Below are 21854 nucleotides of genomic sequence, written 5' to 3'. Positions count from 1 at the left end.
TAAATACAATTCAGAAGTGCAGTTTACGTCTCATAACTGCGCTCATCCTCCGCTGTTATTACTGCTTGTCAGGACAATTTATCCAACAGCTGCTGACAGCTTCGTATTTGCTGTCTAAATTTCCATCATAAGTAAGTTAGTAATGCAGCGCTTTAATAAGCCTTCTGCAGTGATTGGAAATCCAGATCAAGTAAACAATCTACAGGACGGCCACTTTGCAGCTCACAGTGTACGTGAATGTTTAATGTCAGTGACACGGACCCGAGGCCTTCCTGGCAGATAACAGTGCCACTGTGTACAGAGCTCACCCTCTTACCTTTCCAGCAAGGGCGCCACTGCCGATACTCCATTGTTCCGCGGACGTCAGTGCAGCGCGGAACCATGAATGTGCTGTGGAGTGTCTGGAGGCCCCCTGCTGGAAAGGTGAGTATTCCGAGCGCATTCGGGCCAGCTGGAGACCACGGAGCGGGAGTTATAGCAAGTGCTTCACTCCCGCTCCGTGGTCACGTGACACAAACAAATCCTCGATGCAAAAAATTTGCATCAAGGATTTTTTTGTGTCGAATTTCTGGATTTAACCGAGTACTCGTTGCAGCCCTATATCTCATAAAATATTTATTAACATTCCCTATATGTCTACTTTATGTTGGCTTCATTTTAGGATGTTAGAAGGCTTAGAAATTTAGAAGCAATTCTTAAACTTTTTAAGAAAATTTCCAAAACCCACTTTTTAAAAAGGACCATTTCAGGTCTGAAGTCACTTTGTGAGGCTTACATAGTAGAAACCCCCCATAAATGACCCCATTGTAGAAACTACATTCCTCAAGTTACTCAAAACTTATTTTAAAAACTTTGTTAACCCTTTGGTGTTCCACAAGAATTAAAAGGGAAATGGAGATAAAACTTCTAAATTTCACTTTTTTAGCAGATCTTGCATTTTAATCCATTTTTTTCTTTAACACATCAAGGGTTAAAAGCCAAACAAAACTCAATATTTATTACCCAGATTCTGCGGTTTACAGAAACACCCCACATGTGGTCGTAAACTGATGTAAAGGCACACAGCAGGGTGCAGAAGAAAAGGCAGATTTTGCTGGACTGGTTTTTAGATGCCATGTCCCATTGAAGCCTCCCCGTGATGCACCCTTACAGTAGAAACTATTAAAAAGTGCCCCTATTTTGGAAACTAGGGGATAAAGGTGCCAGTTTTATTGGTACCATTTTTGGGTACATATGATTTTTTGATCATTCATTATTACACTTTATGGGGCAAGGTGACCAATAATTAAATTTTGGCACAGTTTTTATTTATTTTTGACAGATTGTCTTAGGTAGGCTCTCATTTTTTGCAGGATGAAGTGACGGTTTTAGGCTGGGTTCACACGAGCGTGTCCGGATTAGTTCCGGATGCGTCCCGGTTTTTTGCGGCAAACCCGCGCGAGTAGGAATGCAATTGCAGTCAGTTTTGACTGCGATTGCGTTCCGATGTTCAGTTTTTATCGCGCGGGTGCAATGTGTTTTGCATGCGCATGATAAAAAACAGACTGTGGTACCCAGACCCGAATTTCTTCACAGAAGTTCAGGTTTGGGTTCGGTGTTGTGTAGATGTTATTATTTTCCCTTATAACATGGTTATAAGGGAAAATAATAGCATTCTGAATACAGAATGCATAGTAGGTGATCAATTGAGGGTTAAAAAAAATAAAAAAAATTAACTCACCTTCTCTTCTTGTTCGCGTAGTTCTCCCGGTCTTTAGTTCTTTAAAAGATGAACTATGGGCTAAAGGACCTTTGGTGACATCAGATCACATGCTCCAATCACATGGTCCATCACCGCGGTGATGTACCATGTGATTGGAGCATGTGATCTGATGTCACCAAAGGTCCTTTAGCCCATAGTTCATCTTTTGAGAAGTAAAGAAGAGACAGGGAGCTACGCGAACAAGAGGAGAAGGTGAGTTAATTTTTAATTTTTTTTTTAACCCTCAATTGACCACCTACTAAGCATTCTGTATTCAGAATGCTATTATTTTCCCTTATAACCATGTTATAAGGGAAAATAATACAGTTTATAAACTGTCACCTAGCAACCATGCGTGAAAATCGCACCGCATCCGCACTTGCTTGCGGATGCTTGCGATTTTCACGCAACCCCATTCACTTCTTTGGGGCCTGCGTTGCGTGAAAAACGCAGAATATAGAGCATGCTGCGATTTTCACGCAACGCATAAGTGATTCGTGAAAATCATCGCTTATCTCAACAGCCCCATTGAAATGAATGGGTCCAGATTCAGTGCGGGTGCAATGTGTTCACCTACCGCATTGCACCCACGCGGAAATCTCGCCCGTGTGAACGCAGCCTTAGCAGTACCATTTTGGGGGACATACGCCTTTTTGATCGCTTGGTGTTGCACTTTCTGTGATGTAAGGTGACAAAAATGGCTTTTTTTTACACCGTTTTTACTTTTTTTTTTACGGTGTTCACCTGAGGGGTTAGGTCATGTGATATTTTTATAGAGCTGGTTGTTATGGATGCGGCAATATCTAATATGTACAGTATATTTTTTTATTTATTTCACTTTAACACAATAATAGCATATTTGAAAGAAAAAAAATAAATTATGTTTTAGTGTCTCCATGTTCTGAGAGTAATATTTTTTTTTAATTTTTTGAGCAATTTTCTTATGCAGGGTCTCATTGTTTGCAGGATGAGGTGATTTTTGGTATCGCTTGGTGTTGCACTTTTTGTGATGTAAGGTGACAAATTTGGCTTTTTTAAATTTTATTTTATGGTGTTTATCGAGCGGGGTGGATCATGTGATATATTTATAGAGCCGGTCGTTACGGATGCGGCGATACCTAATGTGTGTGTTTTTCCTTTTTTTATTATGAAGTCTGGGGAAAGGGGCATTTTTTCTTTTTTTTTTTTTACTTGAAACTTTTTTTTTTTTTATTAAAAACATTTTTTTTTTACTTTTTTGTGTTAAACTTTTATTTCTGTCTTACTCTGGGACTTCAACTTTTGGGGGTCTGATCCCCTCTGCAATGCATTACAATACATCTGTATTGTAATGCATTGCATGTTAGCATATTACACAGAGTAATACACTAACAGGTTGCCTCTGCACGGCATAGGGCTTCCTCGTCACACATCGGGTGCCCGCCACAGCAGAATGGGGACTCGATGGGCTCCCTCACCCGCAGCAAACCCCATACAGCAGGGGCCCGGCTATCAGGGACTGCCCGACCCCTCCAGTGATCAGGTGCGCACCTCTCCGGTGCCCGCCCGATCACCATGACGTACTATTACGTCAAAATGCAGCAAGTTACTGACTTCCATGACGTAATAGTACGTCACGTCAGGAAGGGGTTATCTGGTATCTAAAATAATCCCCTCCCCCAATGCCCAGGCACCTTGTATGGAATATACTTACCTGCTCTCCGTCACCAGCGTCGCTCCAGATCTCTGCACCACCGCCGCTGCATCTCTCCATCGCTCAGATCAAAACATCCGCCAAACGGGGGAGCAGCGGGCCTCAAGGGGGTTTGTCCCTGTCGCGGCCTACGGCGGTCCTGCAGGCATCTGGAACTATATATTTGGGGGATATTTTAGGTATAGAATAACCCCCTTTAATACTGATGACCTATCCTCAGGATAGGTCATCACTATCTGATCGGTCATGGTTAGACACCCGGGAACCCCACCCATCAGCTCCAGTGAGCGCTGCAGCCTTCTCACAGCTCACCAAGCACAGTGCCATAAATTGTATAGTGGCTGTGCTTGGTATTGCAGTCCAGTTCCTTTCACTTCAATGGGGCTGAGCTGCGCCTAGGCCATGTGACTGATGAACGTGTCATCATATGGCCTAGGCAAAGCTGGAGTAGCCCGCATCTATATTGCAAACGCTGCCACCTTCTCCAACAGCTGATCGGTGGAGGTCCCGGGTGTCGGGCCCCACCGATCAGATATTGATGGCCTTTAAAATCACGGCAACCTCCAAGTTCCATGGAGTCATAATATGGTACCTGTGCAAAGGTATGGCGTTGTATCTGTGTACGCCTCCAACTTCTACCAAAAGCATACAGAGGTCTCTTATTGTTCATTTCTGACTCTGTACAAAGTCAAAAGAAAAAAAAAAAACGCACTCTCCATCAGATACACGGAGGCATTCTCCCCTAGAAAAATTGCCTCTAGAGAACAGCTCCATACATATGGCAATGAAGGGATGGAGCGTTAGGTCTAAAAACATTGAGGTGTAAAGATGTGGGCACGACTGTACACCGTTACAACACAGGCTTCATAAATCTAGCCGACAGCCAGTTTCATCCATTTATGGAATTATGTCACCAAAAATCTTAGCTGCCAGTTAAAAACAGATAGTGACACGTCCTTTTTATCTAATCCGTTTCCATTTTCTTTTTTGCCTTAGCTGTTCTTCACAGCATTTACAAATCCTAAAACAACTTCTTTACGGCAGCCCCATGGGCCATAGACATGATGGTCAGGAGGGGACCTCATTGACTTCTATAGGAGAGTTGTCTAGGCATGCTCTGTGACCTGTGCAGAAGTCATTGTACAAGGGAAGGATAGATAGGCTCTGACAATCATCTATTGTGAATGGTGGATCCCGTCTTATCTATACACAGAGGTGGTATCATTACAGGCAGGATTAGAATAATATATAACGGCAGTAAAGTGATCTGTACAGACCACGAAGTGGCTCCTAGGGTTAGTGGCCAGTGTGAAAATTGCAGGGATTTATGTTTAAATATAGATATTGACATGGAAAATTAAAAACAAATAAAAATTCTTAAAAAAATGTGTTAAGCATAAAAATGTGATTTAAACCATAGATTATTTTCTGAGGACATATTCCCTGTGGTTGCGTGGGACTATTGACAGGAGTATCCATAGGATATAAGCCAACAATGGACGATCACCGAGACGAGACCCTCATGAATGGCCGCTTGACTTGCCCACATTGGGTGCTGACCTGGTCCTTTCTCTGCTACCGAGTGAGCATCACAATGTAACACTGGTACTGGAGATATGGGAACAGAATCAAGTCTATATTAATATTACTATCGCCTAACCAACAGTTCCACAAGAAGTTCTGAGAACTTATAACCTAAAAAATGATGATTACACTTACCGGTAATCGGATTTTCCTGACCCCACGACAGCACCACTGAGAGATGGCTCCGCCTCCAAGGACAGGAAACCTGTAGCATAAAAAAGGTGGAGCCACTCTCCCACCTCAGTGGGTTTACAGAGTATGAGAGGGACTCCCCTTTTGGTTAATACAATATCTAAATCCTTTTTTTTTTTTTTTTTTTTTTTGCATATCACCACGTGAAATCTTAACACCAACCACCACCTTAGGGAGGGAATTAGATGGGTGCTGTCGTGGGGTCAGGAAAATCCGATTACCGGTAAGTGTAATCATCATTTTTCCCCTCCCCCACGACAGCACCACTGAGAGAGATTTCATAGAATCTAAGGGTGGGTACCAACTTCTAACACCTTTGTGCCGAAAAGGAGGTCAGATATAGAATCAAGTTGTAATCTATAGTGCCTATAAAAGGTAGATGGAGAAGCCCAGGTGGCAGCTCTACAGATCTGATCAACTGACACACTGGACCTTTCTGCCCAGGAGGTAGATACCGCTCTGGTAGAGTGAGCCTTCAAGGATAGTGGAGGAGAAACCCCAGAACAAGAGTATGCTAGAGAAATCAGCTCTCGAATCCATCTAGCGATGGTACTCTTAGAGGCAGCATTACCTCTCCTAACCCCCGCATGTAGGATCAACAAAGATGAGGACTTTCTCCAGTCCCTGGATCTTTCTAGGTACTGGATCAGGCACCTTCTTACATCTAGGAGATGCCATTTCTCTTCATCCTCATTCTTTGGATCTGGAAAAAAAACTGGGAGAACTATCTCCTGTAACCTGTTGGTCCTAGAAGGGACTTTAGGAACGAATTTTGGGTCTGGCCTTAACACTACCCTATCCTCTCGTATAGTCATAAACGGTGGATTAATGGACAGGGCCTGGATCTCACTAACTCTTCGTGCTGAAGTGAGGGCTATCAGAATCACCAGTTTCAGAGTTAGATTTTTTATGGAGCTATCCTCGATAGGCTCAAATGGATGACAAGTTAAGGCTTTCAGAACTAAATTCAGATCCCAGGGAGGAAACCTAGGCCCCCTCACTGGAACAATCCTATCTACTGCCCTGAAAAATCTGACTATCCAGGGATCCATGGCCAGACTTCTACCACTTAATCCCGAGAGGGCTGAAACTTGAACCTTTAGGGTGCTTTTCGCTAAACCTAAGGTTAATCCCTGTTGTAAAAATTCCAACACCTGTCTAGTGGAAATCCTTTCTGGCCAAACATTAATGTCGAGGCCTGAAAAGGATAAGAATTTTCTCCAAATTCTAGCATAAATCGTGTTGGTCACTTTTTTCCTGCTTTTCAGAATTGTGGAAACGAGAGCCTCTGAAAAACCTTCCCTGATTAAGTGTGCCCTTTCAATCTCCAAGCAGTGAGATGGAGGGACTCTACCTCCGGATGCATTACTGGGCCCTGCCTTAGGAGATTCGGGATCTCGGGGAGAACCCAAGGTTCCACTACCGACATGGACCTGAGGAGGGAGAACCATGCCCTCTTTGGCCAAAAGGGGGCGACCACTATCATGTCCGACCTCTCCTCTCTGATTTTCCTGAGCACTCTGGGAAGGAGCTGAAGAGGGGGAAAGGCATACCCTAGATGAAACTTCCATTCCAAAAGGAAGGCATCCACCCCAACCGGAGATTCGTAAGGGTTGAGAGAGCAAAATTTCTCCACCTGCCTGTTCTCTCTGGTGGCAAAGAGGTCTATCTCTGGGACCCCCCATAATCTTACAATTTTTGCAAATATCAAGGGATCTAGAGACCATTCTCCCTGTCTTAATCGGTGGCGACTCAGAAAGTCGGCCTGGACATTCTCCCTTCCTCTTATATGAAGAGCGGATATGTGTGTCACCTGACTTCTTATCTCCCAAAATATCAACTCTGTCTCCCTCATTAAAGATCGGGATCTCGTACCTCCCTGACGGTTCAGGTATGCCACTACCGTCCTGTTGTCTGACATGATCCTGACATGCTGGTGATGAATCTCTGGAAGGGCTGCTCTTAGGGCCAATAACACTGCTCTCAACTCCTTCCTGTTTGAAGAGAATAGTCTCTGTAACGGGGACCACCTTCCCTGCCTTAACTGATCTTGGAAGTGTGCCCCCCACCCCCATGGGCTGGCATCTGTCGTAATGACTACCGGATCTGGGTAATTCCATGGGATACCCTGATCTAAATTCTTTACCTCCAACCACCAGTTGAGGGAGATAAGAGTCCTCCTGCACAGATTCATCTGGGAGTCCAAGGTAATCTCCTTCCGTCCAGTTACCTGCAAAATATTCTCCTGCAACTGTCTTGAATGGAACTGTGCCCACTGGACCGCTGGTATACAAGCTGTCATCAAGCCTAATAGAGACATGGCTTTCCGGACCGACATTCCCGGATTTTTCTGAGCTTTCCGGGCCTCGTTCCGAATTTTCTCTATTTTCTCTACTGGAAGAAAGGTCCTCTGTCGCAGGGAATCTAGCCGCAATCCCAAAAAGGTCTGTACCGTGCTGGGTTCTAATCTGGATTTTTTCATATTGATCATCCACCCCAGATGCTCTAGAATCCGAATCACTCTCTGGACAGATTTCTGACACTTCTCTTGTGATTCTGCTATTATTAAAAAATCGTCTAGATACGGCAGGAAAAGAATATCCTCCTTGCGGATAAATGAGGCCACTTCTGCCATTACCTTGGTGAAGGTTCTTGGTGCGCTTGATAGTCCGAAAGGCATAGCCTGGAACTGTAGATGTCTGGTCCTGCCCTTTCTGACTACCGCCACCCTCAGGAATTTCTGGAAGAAAGGATGCACCGGAATATGCAGATATGCATCTTTTAGGTCTAACACTGCCATGAAACACCCTTGGAAGACTAAATGAATTGCCGATTTTATGGTCTCCATTTTGAATTTTTTTATGACTAGGGATTTGTTTAATTGTCTTAAATTTATTATAGTCCGAAATGAACCGTCCGGTTTTTTCACCAAAAACAGAGTCGAGTAAAAACCTCTCCCCCACTCCATTTCTGGTACTGGTATCAACACCTTCTTGACTATTAATTGATCTACCTCTTCTGTCAATCTTTTGGATTCTCTGGTGACCACAAATCTTTGTGGGTAATGTCTCTTGAATTGCAGTCTTAAACCTTCCATCATAATATTTGTGACCCAAATGCCTGCTACATCTTTCCAGGCAGGAAGGAAGAATCTTAATCTCCCCCCTACCTGTAGTCTGGCGTCATTTTTTGGACATCTTATCCTTCTGGGAGGAGGAGTTCCCGAACATAAAGCCCCTACCTCCTGACCCCCTGGGTCTGGTGAACTGATCCCTGTCTCCTGACTGTCCTCTTCCCTGAAATCTTGATGTATTCCGAAAGGGACGCCTGTAGGGTCTAAATTGTGAAAAAGAGGATTCCTGTGGCATCCTCTTTTTCCTATCCGCTGCTTTCTCTAGGAGAGCATCCAGCTCTGGGCCAAACAGGAATTGACCCTGACAGGGAATACCACATAAGCGCTGCTTAGAAGCCATGTCTCCTCCCCTCCAGTTCTTCAGCCATAAAGCTCTACGGCCTGAATTAGAGATGGAAGCAGACCTGGCCGATAAACGAACCGCCTCAACCGAGGCGTCGGATAAAAAATCCGCCGCCTTCTGTAAGGTGGGTAAAGAAGCTAGAATTTGTTCCCTAGGACACTTGTCCCTTAGCTGTCCTTCTAGTCTTTCAAGCCAGATGGCTAATGACCTAGCTGTGACCGTTGCGGCTATGTTGGGCCTGAAGGAAGCCGTAGATGCCTCCCATGTATTTTTAAGGCAAGAGTCTATTTTTTTATCTAATGGATCCTTCAAAAACCCCATATCCTCAAATGGTAGGGAAGATCTTCTGGACACCTTGGATATTGCCACATCTAATTTGGGCGCTTTGTCCCAGGACGTAGTGGCCTCTTCCTCAAAAGGGTATTTTCTTTTGAAATTTTTACTTATAAACGCCTTTCTGTCAGGTTTTTTCCATTCCTGATCTATTAGGGCTGAAATGCTTTTATGTAAGGGAAAACATCTCTTTTTCTTTTCCCGTAGTCCCTCAAAAACTGTATCGGCCATGGATATGTCCTCTCTGACGTCTTCCAATTCCAAAGTAGCTCTAATGGTCTTCAGGAGTTTTTCTGTATCCGTTACTGGAAACAGAAATTTTTTCTCTTTCTCGTCTTCTGATAAGGATGAATCCTCAGACTCTTCATCCCTATCCTCCTCACTATCATCTACTGACTCCACCTCTGAATCTACTCTTTCCGCTGCTTTTTTAGGTTTTTTTGAGGTTTTAAGGGACTCCTTAACCTCCGATCTAATGAGTGCTCTAATACCCTTCATAAAATTCGGGGATTCTTCTGCCAGTGTTCTGTCAATACATTCCTGGCATAGTTTTTTAGAATAAGATGAGGACAAGGGGCATCTACATAGTGCACATTCCTTATTCTTTCTCTTTGATGCGACCTTTTTAGGTGGTACCTAAGAAATGACAGCAGATACAAAGAACACCATCAGTATTTATATCAACCGTTGCCTCTTACCCCTTCAGAAGATTCTATACCGGCATCTGCTTTTCAGCGTCCACTTCTTCTGACCTCTTGTCCTCCTCCATAATATACCTAGAGGCATAGAGGTTTTTAGGAAAAATATGAAGCAGGGAACAGCACCTCTCCTTGGAGAGTTCCACATGTTCCCCGGGAGCTTTCTTGTGCCAGAAGTCACCAACCTGGTCCGGATGCAGAGTGCTTTCTGAAAGGAAAAATGACTAGCAGCCCAGCGTTAGGAGAAATCTCTGCAGGTTCAATGGTGCCTGCCAACACTGAGAACGCTGCACCGCCTGGTCTCCCCTTTTATTTCCGGTCATCTGACCGGAATTTGTATCTGGAACGCACGTCTCACCTCTGTGACGTCATTCCGCGACTTCCGGTTCCTGCTCCGGTGCGTTCCACTGCTCCTGCGTCGGCAGTCTGCAGCACACGCGTGCGCACCCGGAACTATCGCCCTCTGGCGTGTTCCATGCGAGCCGCTCGTGCGGCCCCACGCGGTCTCACTCCTTTGAGGGACCGGTGTCCTCAGCCTCTGGAATGAAGAATCGGCCCCGGACCGACCTCCATCGTCCCTAAACAGACCCGGCACCCGGTCTCAGGCTGGTAAGACCCATGACTCTCTAGGCTTTCCTAGGACTTCCAAGCCATGGGCCTCCTAGAAATAAAAACTACAAGTCTCCTGCTCCAGGGACAGGAAACCTCACTGAGGTGGGAGAGTGGCTCCACCTTTTTTATGCTACAGGTTTCCTGTCCTTGGAGGCGGAGCCATCTCTCAGTGGTGCTGTCGTGGGGGAGGGGAAAATATTGGGAGTATCATACCAAAAACCACAAGATAAAAAGCAATCAAGCATGCAATACTGAATAAAAAAGCAGGTGAGCATCATCCAATGTAGGGCTCATGCACACGGCCCACGGAAAATGGCCCATTTTCAGGAAAAGTCATCAAAATCTGATGGCCAGGGGTCTCACTCCTGACGTCCCCGCTCATCAGCTTGTTTTTAGTATAGGCCCGTAGTTTTGTTACGTCGTTTCGCAATAATGGTTGAAATTCCAGTTTGGCTTGTCTTACCCATTTATAAGCCAAAAGAACACAAGCAAATTTCTTATTCCACTGGCCAGCAGAAGAAATAAATGGGAGATGCAACTGTGAGGGTTAACCACTCCTACAGATCTAAGTACACAGGGGGAGATTTATCAAAACTGCTGCAAGGGAAAACTGGCTTAGTATCCAACAACAACCAATCAGATTCCATCTCTCATTTCCCAAAGGAGCTCTGAAAAATGTAAGGTGGAATCTGATTGGTTGCTATAAAGCCAGTTTTTCCTTGCAATAGTTTTGATACATCTCCCTCAGCATCTAAGTACAGAAATAGTTAGAAACTACACATCACTTCCACATAAGTACGCCGCACTGTGAAGAAGCTGCAGAGTTCAATGTTCACCCCCATATGTACCAAGAAGCCACAGCTGTTTGCATTTGCCAGAGAAAACTGGTATTTTAAGTAGCCACCCAGTAAAAATAGCATTATAATTTGAGAAGTCCCAGTTTAGAAGGCTACTTAAAAGAAAGCCAAAAAAAGGGTCTGATGCTCAAATTAAGCTACGGCTGCAGAGTTAAATGCCAATGTGTAGGGTGGCCTCTGCCACCTTCCCCTTGATGACCTATACTTAGGACAGATCATCAATGTCTCATCAGTGGGGGTCGGACTCTAGCTAGGCCCCCCCCACCGGTCAGCTGGCCCTGGTCATTACACGCTGTACGCAGCTGTGCTGGTTCTGGTATGCCATGCCTCGTTCTTTCATCTGATCGATGGAGGGGGACAGGGGTCAGACGTTCAATAATTTGATATCAATCACCTCCCATAAAAGGACAAAAAGAAACCTATTTAAAGTTCAGGAGAGGACAAATTATGGCAGACTTCAGAAGTCAATAACATTTTTTTTTAGTGGCAAAACTAAAATTTCTAAAATATCAGTAGTAGATTTCGAGGCCCATTGGCTACCTCCTGGTTCTTGGGGTTTGTCCAGCTTTACCTTTTAGTTGGAGAGTAATTTTTCAAAAAATGCCAAAGACTAAATAGTTGAATTCAAAACCTACATTTTATTTCTACAAAAATTTCGAGAGCATTCTGGCTTTCACTGGACTACAGAGCCAGATCCAGACAAGAGTACCACTTTAACATTCATTCTCCACTGGAGTCCTCTATATCTATAAAGCTATATGCCAATGCCACCACATGATCGGGGGGGGGGGGGGGGACGACGACCCCCACCAATCCTCACAATGAAGGGCAGCAGAGTGTGACAAAACCTCTGAAGGACAGACTCTTGGTGGTCTATGGCTGTTCTTTAGATGTGACCCTCCGTTTAAAATTTTCACTAGTTGCTGACGGACTATGTAAGACTATAAAGGTCAATATGGACTAAAATGTGTTTGGTGTCACGGATTCAATAGACGATCGCTCATTCTATGGTTGTTCAACCATCAACCTTCTGGTTTCTAATGTGAAGGCCCACTGTAAGGACTGATTCACATGAGGGTGCTCGGTTCGGGAAACACGGCTCTCCTGACCCAAACTGACTGCCTCATAGTGATTGACTACACAGGCAGGTCTACTGTACTCTGCTCACATCATCATGTACAATAGACCCGCAATCATATAGATGATGCAGTCAGCTTCTATCTGATCGCGGATTTATTGTACTGTACTCGCATCATGTACAATAGACAATCAGAAACTGCCTGTATAAGTAGGGCTACAGTAAACTATTATTTTAGAAATCGAGTATTCTATTGATTATTTTTTACGATTAATCGAGTAAAAATGAATTAATAGACAGTTTTCCTGTATAAAAACTCATCAGACCCCCTGCCATCATTCCCCAACACCCTTCGTTCCACCCAGTGCCATCAGCTCAGCAGGGATAGTGTGCACGGTGATGTCACAGTGCAGGGATAGTGTGCACGGTGATGTCACAGTGCAGGGATAGTGTGCACGGTGACGTCACAGTGCAGGGATAGTGTGCACGGTGACGTCACAGTGCAGGGATAGTGTGCACGGTGACGTCACAGTGCAGGGATAGTGTGCACGGTGACGTCACAGTGCAGGGATAGTGTGCACGGTGACGTCACAGTGCAGGGATAGTGTGCACGGTGATGTCACAGTGCAGGGATAGTGTGCACGGTGATGTCACAGTGCAGGGATAGTGTGCACGGTGATGTCACAGTGCAGGGATAGTGTGCACGGTGATGTCACAGTGCAGGGATAGTGTGCACGGTGATGTCACAGTGCACGGTGATGTCACAGTGCACGGTGTGATGTCCGGGTGCAGGGATATACCCGCATCAGAGATGGGTTCAGGACTGTTCACACTTCCCTTCCCCCACAGGCTTCAGTAGGTTAACATGTAAGGTCACCAGTAACCTGAGACAGCAGCAACAGGCAGCAGAGGAGACCCATGAGGGAAACAAGCAGAGAAAAATATAACAGTTATAAGTAGGGATCGAACGATATTGATTTTTTAGAGCAGATACTGATAACCTGTGAACTTTCAGGCCGATAGCTGATAACTTATACCGATATTCTGTACATTTTCATTTAAAAAAAAAAAAAAGTTTTTTCTGTTACGGCGTTCACCACATATGGGATTTTTATTTATTTTTTAATATTTTTATAGTTTGGACTTTTCGGACGTGGCAATATGTGATATATTTATTTATTGTTTATATATTTTATATGTAAAAATGGGAAAGGGGGCGATTTATACTTAATATTTTGGTGTTTTTTTAACTTTTTTTTTCTTTTTACTTTTTATTTAATAACTATTTCCACCCTTAGGGGCTAGAACCTGGGATCTTTTCATCCCTTGTCCTATTCACCCTAATAGAGCTCTAATGTTTTTAATATTGGGGAGGGCGCACTGCATCACCAATGATAATTAACATTTAATACAGGAGGCGGGTGTGTGGGCGAAAAAAAAAAAAAAATCACATAGCCGGCACCCTTCTTCTGACAGGGAGCTGCGATCAGTGGCAGCAGTTAGGCTACTTTCACACTAGCGTTCGGAGCGGATCCGTCTGATGTTTCATCAGACGGATCCGCTCCGATAATGCAGACGTTCGCATCCGTTCAGAACGGATGCGTCTGCATTAAAACTTAGAAAATTTTCTAAGTGTGAAAGTTGTCTGAGCGGATCCGTTCAGACTTTACATTGAAAGTCAATGGGGAACGGATCCGCTTGAAGATTGAGCCATATTGTGTCATCTTCAAGCGGATCCGTCCCTATTGACTTACATTGTAAGTCTGGACGGATCCGCTCGCCTCCGCACGGCCAGGCGGACACCCGAACGCTGCAAGCAAGCTAAACGCTGGCAGGCGGATGCATTCTCAGTGGATCCGTCTCCACTGAGAATGCATTGGGGCCAGATGGATGCGTTCGGGGCCGCTCGTGAGCCCCTTCAAACGGTGCGCACGAGCGGACACCCGAACGCTAGTGTGAAAGTAGCCTTACACACTCAGGTGCGGCACCTGAGGGGTTAACTGGCGCTGCTCGCAGCTTTCTGTCATATAGGCTGGGCACCGCCTCCTGTATTTGTATTAGACGTTAATTATCATTGGTGGCGCAGTGCGCCCTCCTCCTCCCGTCTCTCCTCATTGGCAGCGCGGCACAGGGGGGAGGGAGAGAGTGACTAATTCTCCCCTGTGCTGCTGAGGGAACATGAGCACGCCGACAGCAGCGCGCTCATGTTCTGTGAAAGAGCTGGACGCATTATCGGCAAGGTTAGAAGCCGATAACTTTAAAAATCATGAATATCGGCCGATAATATTGATAACTCCGATAATCGGTCTATCCCTAGTTATAATGACTAAAAGGAAACAAAACCCAAACCGCCCTGAACCAGCCACTAATGACAGGGGGCGCTCTAACACCCTATGCTGCCAGTCATCAGCCCCTCTGAACAAGGCCAGTGAGCACAACTACCCCCATCATCCTTTGGCCATACACAGAATTCAATGCTCCACCACTGGGCGGTAAACGTGTTATCATAGGGGTTTCTCAGTGCCGGGACACACATGGCGAGAACTAATCACCCAGTTCCCCTCCACACATGCAGCCACTTACCAGCCTTCCGCCAATACCCAGCAGCTCTGATCTGTACTGCCACTCGCGCCCCGCCTCCTCCGCTGCCAGCTGCTCTGCACAAGGCGTCGGGTCATAGTGCGTGGTTACGTGCACCTGACCTGACGATGTGTCAGGATTCAGTACAGCGCGTTGCGGGCCGGCGGGTGACCACTGAGTGGTAATAGCAAGCGCTTTACTCCAGCTCCGTGGTCACATGACACAAATGAATCCACGATGCAAAAAATTTGCATTGAGGATTTTTTTGTGTCTAATTACTCGATTCAATCGAGTAATCGTTTCAGCCCTAATCATAAGTCATTATAATGCAGTTAGTTCAGGTCAGGGGAACCGTGGTTGGACCGAGAGATGCGTCTGACACACAGGCCAGGTGTGAATAAGCCATAAGTTTTAGTGGCACAATGGTACAGTACGGCAAATGCTAGGTGGTGCACCATTGTAAGGCTACTTTCACACTAGCGTTTTTTTGGCGGATCCGTAATGGATCTGCAAAAATGCTTCCGTTACAATACAACCGCATGCATCCGTCATGAACGGATCCAGTTGTATTATGTCTCTTCTATAACCAAGATGGATCCGTCTTGAACACCATTGAAAGTTAATGGGGGGACGAATCAGTTTTCTATTGTGCCAGAGAAAATTGATCCGTCCCCTTTGACTTACATTGTGTGCCAGGATGGATCCGTTTGGCTCAGTTTCGTCAGACGGACACCAAAGCAGAATGGAGATGGAACGGAGGCAAACTGATGCATTCTGAGCGGATCCTTCATCATTCAGAATGCATTAGGGCAAAACTGATCCGTTTTGGACCGCTTGTGAGAGCCCATGACGGGTCTCACAAACGGAAAGCCAAAACGCCAGTGTGAAAGTAGCCTAAAATGAAAAACAGCAGAGGGGACGCAGCAGTCCTTCGCTGTTAGCATCGGTGGCGGTCCCAGAAGTTGGACCCCACCAATCATTAAGAGTGCATTTCCTGGCGATACGATAACATGGGAATAACTGCAATGGAAACGGATGCTGCACACGTGGCCAAATCTCCCCCAAAAGTAGGGGACTAGGTAGCCCCATTCCTGGGATCCTCCACCAAACAGACATGAGGCTGCAGCAAACGTTAAAAGCACAGAGCGCCCGCTGTACGGCCCTGCAACTGGAGCTTGGGGTGTGCCGTCCATTACCTTCATTGACCTAGTAAAATGAATGGCATCATTTAACAACAGGTTCAAAGATTCCAATAACTGCATCATGCAATGTCCACCGCGCTACCAGTATGACCGAAGGCCGTTGTTTTGGTCCGCATCCGAGCCGCAGTTTTTGCGGCTTGGATGCGGACCCATTCACTTCAATGGGGCTGCAAAAGATGTGGACAGCACTCTGTGTGCAGTCCACATCCGTTGCTCCGTTCCGCGGTCTGCAAAACAAATATATAGCCTGTCCTATTCTTGTCCGTTTTGCGGACAAGAATAGGCAGTTATAGCAATGGCTGTCTGTACCGATCTACAAACTGCGGAACGCACACTGACGCCATCCGTGTTTTGCGGATCCGCAATTTGCAGACTGCAAAACACACAACGGTTGTGTGCATGAAGCCTCACTCAGAAGGCCACGTGTTTTCATATGTGTGCACAACAGACTGTACATTGACCTATAAAAGTAATCCTTGGTCCGTGCGAAGTAACACAAGACATGAGCAACTTTGTGAGACACGGACCTGCAGACAATTCTTTCCAGTGGTCAGCACGTCCGTGCCCTAGGGTGTGTGTTGAGCCACAGCACAGACTATTTTTGATACACCAGTCTGAACAAGGACTAAGGCACATTCCTGCAGCTAATGGCCCTCCAGATGTTGACACTGCAGACAGTACTGTACTCCAATGTATCCCCTGATATCAGTAGTAAGGCCTCATGCCCAAGACAGGATGTAGTCATCGGTCCGGAAAACGTGGATCTGCAAAATACAGATGAAGTCTGGACTGTACACTGCACTGTGTGATGTCTATGTGGAAAGCATTTTTTTTTTGCAGACCCATTGACTCCAATGGGTGCGTGGATCGCATTTTGCGGCCAAGTATAGGACATGTTCAGATGCGGAAAGCGCGTGGATCCATTTTCAGGGAGTGTTTTGAATGTGCTGGGACAGCCTTTAACGTAAGGAGTATTCCCTGACTAATGAAGAGGTTTTCCTGTCAGGTTATAAAAAAGGGAGGACATGTTACCCAGCGGCATTCTCTGGATCTAAAAATGGATGACCCCACTAAACCTTCTCTCCCCGAGTGAGCGGGCGTACAACATGTACCCACGGGACCCAACAATTCCACGTATACTACACCCAAGCGGGAAACCTCCTGCACGCACATCAGGCATATAATGCCAACCGCTTGTGTGCACAAGACGGAGCCGAAAAATAGGTGGAACAAGCTAAGAAGCATGAGTGGGGACATGCTGGCACCATGCCGGTGCTCAGAACACAGCAGGCAAAAGGTGTGCCAATGAAAAAAACATTACTTCCCCATGAAACAAACCAAATGGGAATTTTACCTTAAAGGGGCTGGCAAACCCCTGTCCTGATCAGACCTGCAAAAAGGAAGCAACCTGCTCCTCGTCGCCGGATCCTAGCACCACAGCCTTGGTTGCTCCGCTCAGGTCCCCTACTGTCAACATCCGCTATGAGTGGCTGCAGCGGTGACCACCCCCCCCCCCCCCCCCCCCCCCCATTGCATCATTTGACACAAGAGGAGCAGATGACCGACCCTTTTACAGAGGGTGTCTAGCCCTGTGATGGCTAACCTCCAGTGTTCTGCCAGATTCCTATACCTTGCCAGAACGCTATACCAGAAGTGACGCGGCTGCACAGGAATCAGCTGGAGGAGGGTGTGTGCAGCGCTGCGCAAGCGCACATCCACTGGATTAGCAAAAAATCATTGCAGCGCCGCGGGAGAAGGAATTCATGCGCATGTGCAAAACCATACACCGCGCGTGCGCACTTAGGGGTAAGTAGATTTTCCAGCGCAAAATGTACCATCAGATCTCCCTACCCCTGAGTGCGCACGCGTGCACAAATCATCTGGAGTAGTTCATCCTTACCGCAGAGCTGAGTGCAGAATATCAAGGTCACCACATAGCAGAGATGAGTGAGGGATATTGGGGGACACCGCTTATGTGGTGACCCCAATATCGCGCACTCAGCTCTGCTATTTGGTGACCCCAATATCCAGCACTCAGCTCTGCTATGTGGTGACCTCGATATTCTGCACTCAGCTCTGTGGTAAGGATCCGCACGGATGTTGCCCGTGCATTGGGGGAACGCAAATTGCCGTCCCCAATGCACGGAACGGCCGTGTGCATGAGCCCTAAGGGCCCTTGCTGACGAGCGTTGGTCGCGCAGTGAGTCCGCATCGCAGCCTGACGGGATTCACATAGCATTATATTGATTTATGATGCTATGTAACCCTTACAGTTCTGGAATGTATTGGATAACACTGGCAGAATGCATACATTCCAGAACTGTAAGGGTTACATAGCATCATAAACCAATATAATGCTATGTGACTCCGTCAGCGCTGGGAGGTCAGGCCGGGTGCTGCGATGACCGGGAGGTCAGGCCGGGTGCTGCGATGACCGGGAGGTCAGGCCGGGTGCTGCGATGACCGGGAGGTCAGGCCGGGTGCTGCGATGACCGGGAGGTCAGGCCGGGTGCTGCGATGACCGGGAGGTCAGGCCGGGTGCTGCGATGACCGGGAGGTCAGGCCGGGTGCTGCGATGACCGGGAGGTCAGGCCGGGTGCTGCGATGACCGGGAGGTCAGGCCGGGTGCTGCGATGACCGGGAGGTCAGGCCGGGTGCTGCGATGACCGGGAGGTCAGGCCGGGTGCTGCGATGACCGGGGGGTCAGGCCGGGTGCTGCGATGACCGGGGGGTCAGGCCGGGTGCTGCGATGACCGGGGGGTCAGGCCGGGTGCTGCGATGACCGGGAGGTCAGGCCGGGTGCTGCGATGACCGGGAGGTCAGGCCGGGTGCTGCGATGACCGGGAGGTCAGGCCGGGTGCTGCGATGACCGGGAGGTCAGGCCGGGTGCTGCGATGACCGGGAGGTCAGGCCGGGTGCTGCGATGAGGACTCGCTATGGGCGGAACGCTCGTCTGCAAAGGGCCTAAGACTGGACAGCCCCTTTAAATAAATACAAGGTAAACTCTGTTCACATTGGAGGCGTACACCTGGGAGGATTCCTGGACGTATACCTCAGACGAGTCCTTTCGGCATACGCTGGGCATGTATACATCCTTTTCCCCCACTGTATAGGAAAGTGTATTCTACGGCTTGCCAAAGCAGACGGAAACAGTAAAAAAAATCAAGTACAACGCACAATATACACGTTCTTCAGTCGTACGATGGGAGCCGTAGTCCTCTCTACCTGTACACAGTGCCATACCTCTACAGACCTTCCAACCAGGTGTGAGCAGACCCTCAGCAGACAGGACAGGAGCAGGGATTCCTCCAGGAGCAGCCTCCACATCAATGCCATGATGTAGCCGTACTCCCCGCCATCCCTCCTGCATCCTCTGCCCCCATACACACCGCCGTGTGACAGTCACGACTAACGCACGGTCACCTGAGGGGGGGATTCCCCCGGTTCGGTTCCAGCTCTGTCAGCTGCCGGGCCGCCATCTTTATTACAGCTGAGGAGGGGGGAGACCTGTCACTCGGACGGGAACAGACGGGGAGGGAGAAGCGGACATAACGGGCGGAGGGGGTCACACCGACACAAACGAGACTCACATTTAACCGCCCGCTCGGTGGTGGAGTGTTTACCGTCCTTGGTGGACATGGTTCAGGCGGCGGGGCCTCTCCCTGCTGTGGTCACTCCGCGGCGGCCTCCTCCTCCTCCCAATGGCTCCGGAGTTTTTTTGTTTGTTTTTTTCCTTCAGGGAGGGAGAGGCGAAGGGAGGGGGAAAGGAGGACCGAAGCTAGAGCCTGACGGTAGCGGCTGCTGGCAACATGGCGGCGGCAGCGCAGACTCTGCGGCTCACACGGCGGCGCGGGAAGGGGGATGTCCCGGCCCAGCATGCATCACGGCGGCTCTCCCTCACAGGGGAGGCGGCGGCGGTGGCGGCTGGGCCGGGAGGAGCCGGGGTGATGGATAGGGTAAGGTGTCACAGCAGCAGTGTACGGGCATGTCGTAGCTTCACCTCGCGCTCCTACGTTTTTCTACATAGATTCCTGTCTCTCAGGTGTCACAGGCTGCCCCGGGGTGACGGATAGAGGGTAGGGGTTAATATAGTATACAGACGTCTTGTCATTGACGCTCATACGGCTTTTTATATTTCCTCCATACAGATTCCTGGCCCATCATGTGAAAAGCTAGCGCGCGCAGAGAGTGGAGCAGTTGCCCGTAGCAACACCAATCTGGTTCCAGCTCTGTTTTATTTCCCCCTTGGTTTGGAAATAGAAGCAGTGTTCTGATTGGTTGCTTTGGGTGGCTGTTGTGCCTGTGCTAGTTTGTATAGCAGGCCCACATTAACCCCTTAAGCACCCTGCCATTTTTTATTTTTTTTTTGCAAATCTGACATGTCACTTTATGTGGTGATAACTTTAAAACGCTTTTACTTATCCAGGCCATTCTGAGATTGTTTTCTCGTCACATATTGTACTTCATGACAGTGGTAAATTTGAGTCAAAATATTTCATTTTTGTTTATTAAAAAAAAATTACCAAATTTACAAAAAATGTAGAAAAATTAGCAATTTTTAAAATTTCAATTTCTACGCTTTTAAAACAGATAGTGACACCTCCTAAAATAGTTATTACTTTACATTTCCCATATGTCTACTTTGTGTTTGGATCATTTTGTGAATGCCATTTTATTTTTTGGGGACGTGAGAAGGCTTAGAAGCTTAGAAGCAAATCTTGAAAATGTTCAGAAATTTTCCGAAACCCGCTTTTTGAAGACCAGTTCAGGTCTGAAGTCACTTTGTGAGGCTTACATAATAGAAACCACCCATAAATGGCCCCATTTTGGAAACTATACCCCTCAAGGTAGACAAAACAGATTTTACAAACTTTGCTAACCCTTTAGGTGTTCCACAGGAATTAAAGGAAAAAGTAGATGAAATTTCAGAATTTTACTTTTTTTGGCAGATTTTTTATTTTAATTCATTTTTTCCTTTAACACATCGAGGGTTAACAGCCAAACAAAACTGAATATTTATTGCCCTGATTCTGTAGTTTACAGAAACCCCTCATATGTGGTCGTAAACTGCTGTACGGGCACACGGCATTGCGCAGAAGGAAAGGAATGCCATATGGTTTTTGGAAGGCAGATTTCACTGAGATAATTTTAATTTGCCATGTCACATTTTGAAGACTAGATGCACCCCTAGAGTAGAAACTCCCAAAAAGTGACCCCATTTTTCAAAATACACCCCTCAAGGTATTCAAAACAGATTTTACAAACTTTGTTAACCCTTTAGGTGTTCAAAATAACTCAACACACAGCCATTGAGTACACCCCTAAGTAAAAAAAAAAAAAAGCCATATTGTGCTCGATTAGCCATTTTCCCTCCCTGGTGTCATGTGACTCGTTAGTGTTACAAGGTCTCAGGTGTGTTATATTTGATGTTATTGCTCTCACACTCTCTCATACTGGTCACTGGAAGTTCAACATGGACCTCATGGCAAAGAACTCTGATATGGAAAAAAGAATTGCTGCTCTATCTAAAGATGGACTAGGCTATGAGAAGATTGCCAACACTCTGAAACTGAGCTGCTGCACAGTGGCCAAGACCATACCGCGGTTTAACAAGACAGGTTCCACTCAGAACAGGCCTCGCCATGGTCGGCCAAAGAGGCTGAGTGCACGTGCTCAGTCATATCCAGAGGTTGTCTTTTCAAAATAGACATATGAGTCCTGCCAGCATCACTCCAGAGGTTAAAGGGGTGGGGGTCAGCCTGTCAGTGCTCAGACCATACGCTGCACACTGCATCAAATTGGTCTGCA

General features: G+C 46.8%; 1 protein-coding gene across 7 annotated transcripts in view; it reads right to left on the bottom strand.

The window, feature by feature from the left end:
* PPP3CB (protein phosphatase 3 catalytic subunit beta) overlaps positions 1-19935 on the bottom strand; it is an 81699-nt gene extending 61764 nt beyond the window's left edge. For 4 of the 7 annotated variants that reach the window (XM_040438773.1, XM_040438777.1, XM_040438774.1 and 1 more), the window contains exon 1: positions 19637-19934. In XM_040438773.1, coding sequence (XP_040294707.1) covers positions 19637-19685 — 49 coding nt within the window. In that variant the 5' untranslated portion in view covers positions 19686-19934. Of the gene's footprint in view, positions 1-19636 lie in introns of all 7 variants that reach the window. The other 3 variants (XM_040438772.1, XM_040438775.1, XM_040438776.1) reach the window with 2 other exon arrangements.
* Positions 19936-21854: the final 1919 nt, after the last annotated feature.

Source organism: Bufo bufo, chromosome 6 (genome assembly GCF_905171765.1).
Source record: "Bufo bufo chromosome 6, aBufBuf1.1, whole genome shotgun sequence".
Lineage (NCBI taxonomy): Eukaryota > Metazoa > Chordata > Amphibia > Anura > Bufonidae > Bufo > Bufo bufo.
The sequence above is the reverse complement of the archived record's forward strand: the minus strand, read 5'-3'. Positions and strand labels throughout refer to the sequence as shown.